Consider the following 5904-nt stretch of genomic DNA (forward strand, 5'->3'; position numbering starts at 1 on the left):
GCCAATTTTCAAAGCGTCTCAAACAAACTTTTCATATATTTAAGGGTTTTGTTTACTCATTGACCTACTCATAATGACATGTAGGTAAATGTGAGCTAAGATTCCACATCATAATTAAGATTTATAAAAATATAAATAAAAATAATGACATGATAATTAAGATTTATATTATTTACATTTCACTTCCCCATTACATTTTTCCACGGCCCCCAACCCCAATCGAAACCGTTACTCTAACCAAAAAAATCTATTGAAATCAATAAAAAAAAACCAACAAAGTTATTCGAAATCGACAAAAACACTAAAAAATCCCTCAAAATCAACCAAAAAAACTTTAAAAATCTGTCGAAACGTTGTAATTAGGTTAAAAACACATCGGAAGATTTTACGGGTTTTTAGTCTACCTTAAAGGTGAATCCATTGAACAAAAATCCTGGATCCGCCACTGCCCATCGCCAACAACCACCCGCTCTCTCCCTTTCCCTCCTAACCCACTATACTTAAAAATACCAACCATTATCGTATTTTAACCTTTATCCGAGTTTTATCTGTTACTAAATCATTTGAATTTGACATCACTGATTTCTAATCTTTACAATGGATTTCATTGGATGATTACCCTAACATCCACGATCTTATATAATCAGTGTTTTATACATTAAAATCCAAATTAGTTCATGTTTCAATAATTAAAAGCATGATTAACATCTTAAACAGATTCTTCAAAATATATAATACTGAGATTTTGAAGATTTTAACCCAATTTTATTACTTCAACAAATCTTCTCAAATTTTCTTCAAAATAAAAAGAATTAGGAAATAAAGCTTATAATATCCCAATTTATAAATTTCTCCAAAAATTTATTGTTAAGAGAAATTATTATTTTTAATAGTTTCTACCAAGCTAATTGTATTATTAATTTACTAGAATGGTACTCGTGCAATGCATCAAGATACATCTTGATTTTAATGTTTCGTTTTATTCATTTTTATGTCGATATAATATGGTTTTATGTGGTTATGAGAAAACGATAATGTTTTTATTTTTGAATAAAATATTATAAAATTGAAAATTATATTTCAGAGTTTTTATGTTTAAAATGATGTTTATCATGTATTATCTTAATGATATTTCAGAGTTTTTATATTTAAAATGATGTTTATCATGTATTATGTTTATCTGCAGTTAGTTATACGAATTCAAATATAGAGCTTTAATAAATTGTACTTGTGCACAATTTACTTGTAATCTTAAATTTTAAGTAATATACATCAATAAACAATACTTCATGTATAAAAAATGGTTTTAAAGAGTTTTTGTCAAATGTTTTATAATATAATGTAGATATAATGTTATCTGTAATTTTATTAAAATATTAAATCTACCATTAATAATATAATTAATGATGTAATATTTAAAATGAAAAAACCGTTCAAATTAATTGTAGATTCTTTTAATATTATGATTTTTAATTTTTTTTCAAAGAAAAATATGAGAAATGCCCTACACTTTAAAAAGAAAATAGAAGAGTAGAACAACATATAAAACAAAACTTTATTTGTAAATTAACATATGTTAAGGACCTGATTTGAATTAGCAATTGTATAAGGGACTTCTATTAAACAATTATAAAGTTGAAGGAGGCAAAATGAAAATTCTCGTTGGGTCTAATGGCTCCTTTGCAGGCCTCCATTGAAGTCGTCTCTTTTATCATCTGTTTCACACTCATCTGCATTCACTGCTCCCACCACACCGTCACATCCCACAACCAAGAACAGACTCCTTCTTCATCCTCTTGGATAAAAACAAAACCCTTTTTCACATTTTGTGACCCCAAGTTTCATCTCTTTTTCATTCCATCAATATACAGCTGATTCACATTATTTTATTCATCTTTTTCTAAACCCCCAAAGAATCTATCAATCTGTCACCATCTGATGCTGGCCGTCCAGTTCAAACCGGCCTGGCTGGCTCTTCGCTAGATTTATGCTTTCATTTTAGCAATATCTTCTCTGTTCTATACAACGCATCCACTCAATCTGTGGTTTAATTCGTCAAATCTGCTGTTCTTCATCTGTCAGGTGTCTTCTTTTTTCTCGATCTTATATGGGTATTCGATTGTTTCATCAGTTTCTTTCTTGTTGATACTGATCTGGATCTGCGCTCAAGAACCCTAGATTTCATCTGTTTCGATTTTTCTGAAAACCCCCATCTTCGTTTCGGTGAAATCTAGCTAAATCTTTGGATATTATGATGGGTTTTGGGGGTTTCAAGTTGTTGTTCATCTGGGTTCTGTTCTTGTTGTGTTTATCACCATCTTTTTCCCAATTTAATCCTGCTGATAAGTATTCCATAGATTGTGGATCTCCCAGCAATACCAGCATCGGAAGTCGTGTGTTCTTATCTGATAATTTGGCATCAAGTTATCTTTCAACCCCACAAAATGTTCTTGTTGATACTTCTGCAAATTCAATCCCACAATCGGAATACTCACAGCTCTATAGAACAGCAAGAATCTTTAGCCAACCTTCAACCTACACTTTTCGAATTATTCAAAGCGGTCGTCACTGGATCCGTCTCTATTTCTTCCCATTCTCTGCAAGTAATTACGATCTCACGTCTGCAACTTTCTCCGTTTCCACCCGAAATCACGCCCTGCTAAGCGATTTCAAAGCCAATGGTGCTTCTGTCAAAGAATATTCAGTAAATATTACATCTGGTGATCTCGAAATCACCTTCACCCCTTCTGGGACTTCATTCGCTTTCTTGAATGGATTAGAAGTCGTTTCGGTGCCGGATCCGTTGATCGCCGATGATGCTACCTCCGTCAAACCTCCGACGAACTACCGTGGGTTGTTGAACCAGGCTCTGGAGACGGTTGCAAGGGTGAATATGGGTGGTCCGATCGTTACATCCCGGAATGATTCGTTGTGGAGAACTTGGGTACCGGATCGGAGTTTTTTGAAGAACCCAAATCTTGCCACCAATAAGTCTAATATCCCCGCCGTTCGATATCCCGACGGCGGTGCTACACCAGATGATGCTCCCCGGAGCGTTTACGGAACCGCCGCCAGGATGGCATCGGAAACTGACCCGAAAAGCAATTTCAATGTCACTTGGGAGTTTCCAGTGGACCGGGGATTTCGGTATCTCGTTCGGCTTCATTTCTGCGATATCGTTAGTGATACTGCTAACAAACTCTACTTCAATGTTTACATCGATGATTCGAGTGTTCTATCGGATTTCGATCTTTCTACAAAAGTGGAAGGAAATCTGGCGACCGCTTACTATGCTGATTTCGTGACACAATCGATCGATGATGACCAAATTCGTATCAGTATTGGGCCATCGGGTATACGAGATGTGTACCCGAATGCGATTCTGAACGGTGTCGAGATTATGAAGATGAATAACTCGGATGGTAGTCTTTCTGGGGGAGACATTCCATCGTCTAGCTCAGGCTCGAAGAAGAAAAATGTGGGTGTGATCGTGGGTGTGGTCGTTGGGTTAGCCGCGGTTCTGTTAATGGGTCTGGTTTTGTTCTTCGTTTACAAACGAAGAAAACAAGAACGGATTAACCAATCGAAGATGTGGACTCCGTTATCGACCAACGGATTATCACAAACGATGGGAAGCAAATGCTCAAACGGAACAACGATCAGTGCAGGTTCGAACTTCAATTACCGGTGTCCGTTTGCGGCGATTCAAGAAGCGACCAACAATTTCGACGAGAGTTGGGTGATCGGTATCGGTGGTTTTGGGAAAGTTTACAAGGGTGTGCTGTCCGATGGCACGAAAGTGGCGGTCAAAAGGGGTAACCCGAAGTCGCAACAAGGGTTAGCTGAGTTCCAAACAGAAATTGAGATGCTTTCTCAGTTCCGCCATCGCCATTTGGTGTCATTGATCGGTTATTGTGACGAAAAAAGCGAGATGATTTTGATATACGAGTATATGGAAAACGGGACGTTAAAGAGTCATCTTTACGGGTCGGGTTTCCCAAGCATGAGTTGGAAGCAGCGACTCGAAATTTGCATCGGTGCGGCACGTGGACTACACTACCTTCACACGGGCTATTCCAAAGCCGTGATCCATCGTGATGTGAAGTCTGCAAACATCTTGCTCGACGAGAATCTCATGGCCAAAGTTGCGGATTTCGGGCTCTCGAAGACGGGACCCGAGATCGATCAGACCCACGTGAGCACGGCAGTCAAAGGGAGCTTCGGGTACCTTGATCCGGAGTACTTTAGACGACAACATTTGACTGAGAAATCGGACGTGTACTCATATGGGGTCGTTCTATTCGAGGTTTTATGCGCACGGCCTGTAATCGACCCGTCTCTACCCCGGGAAATGGTGAATTTGGCCGAATGGGCGATGAAATGGCAGAAAAAGGGGCAGCTCGAGCAAATAATCGACGTCACTCTCAAGGGAAAAATCCGACCGGATTCTCTTAGAAAATTTGGGGAAACTGCGGAGAAATGTTTGGCGGATGTTGGAGTTGATCGACCTTCAATGGGAGATGTTCTGTGGAATCTTGAATACGTTCTTCAACTTCAAGAAGCGGTTCTTCAAAACGACCCAGACGAAAACAGTACAAATGTGATAGGAGAGCTGTCTCCGCAGATCCATGACTTCAATCATGCGGATGCGAACACGGGAACGGCTCAATTCGAAATGTCGAGCGGGGATGACATTTCGGGGGTATCGATGAGTAAGGTTTTCTCGCAGCTGGTGAAATCCGAGGGTAGATGAACAAACCCACGGAAAAAGAGTCAAGGCTAATCGATTATTTTCGTTTTATTTTCATACAGAGTTTGAAGAACTTGGTGTTCTATATGTAGTTTTTGGTGCTTTTTATGCTCTTTTTATTTATTTATTTATAAATGATGTAATCAGCAACTTATTTGATTATTTGATCTGTTTTAATGTTGGATTTTGGACGCCATTTGTGTTTCAATTGCTGAATCTGCTTTGCAAATGGCTGGGTTTGGTCTTGGGTGTGCCATTTAGGTGATGGGTCTGGTTTTGGTTTTGGTTTTGGTGCACCAAGGTTCCTTGGCAATGGCTTGGGTGGGAAGTTTTATCAAGTGGCTTTCAGGTTATAAAAGGAGTCAGCGTTAGACATTTGTGGCTCATTGGCAATGGCTAAATGGGAAGTTACCCACACAAGGGTTTTCTGCCCTTCGGTCAAATGACCTTTTATAATGAGATTGCTTGTTTAAATTGGTTATTGACTTATTTAAGTGTGTTTTTAGTGTTTGGATAGAAAGAAAAAAAAAAAAGGTTATATCAGTGTCAAACAGGTAACAAAGAGTTTTTGATAAATTACTCATTTCTTACTTATCAGAAACAATTTATCAACTTTAAAAACTTTTTAACCCTAAGCCTAATACTTCTCAATCAGTCATGTCTCCCTCCATGTGTTCTTGCTTGTTTCACCATTGCATCATTTCCATAGATGGGAATCTTTCTCTCTCTCATGCATACCAAGAACACACTCACAATGGGAATAGCAGCAGAATCAATAGAAATCAACGAAGACGGTGATTGATTGATCAAAACAATTCTGACTTATGTAAAAAATCGGTATTGATCCACTTCTTAATTCCTATTTGCAAAAGATGGAGATAATCGGAAGGATGCTTTGGTTAATGTCGATGAATACCCAAAAAATCATCTATGGAGGTTGAAGGAGATAGAGTTACAATATCGATTGGAGATGGAAAACCGAGAGATGGAGATGGGGTTTATGTTATGCAATTAGGGTTACAAAAGGATGCTAATCCAAATGTCGATGAATACCCAAGAATCATCCATGAAGGTTAAGGGAGATAGAAAATGTCCTTTTTAGTCATTTTACATATACAATCAAAATTTGCCAAACACTGAAAAACAACTTATCA

At 37.8% G+C, this 5904-nt stretch overlaps 1 protein-coding gene across 1 annotated transcript; it reads left to right on the forward strand.

Moving 5' to 3' along the window:
- The first annotated feature begins 1756 nt into the window (after window positions 1-1756).
- On the forward strand, window positions 1757-4958 carry LOC112512509 (receptor-like protein kinase HERK 1). The gene has a single exon (XM_025118505.1). The coding sequence runs from the start codon at window positions 2252-2254 to the stop codon at window positions 4751-4753; it is 2502 nt and encodes an 833-aa protein (XP_024974273.1). The 5' UTR covers window positions 1757-2251; the 3' UTR covers window positions 4754-4958.
- The last annotated feature ends 946 nt before the right edge of the window (window positions 4959-5904 follow it).

The sequence above is a fragment of the Cynara cardunculus genome (assembly GCF_001531365.2).
Source record: "Cynara cardunculus var. scolymus isolate 2C chromosome LG 5, CcrdV1, whole genome shotgun sequence".
Taxonomy (NCBI): Eukaryota; Viridiplantae; Streptophyta; class Magnoliopsida; order Asterales; family Asteraceae; genus Cynara; species Cynara cardunculus.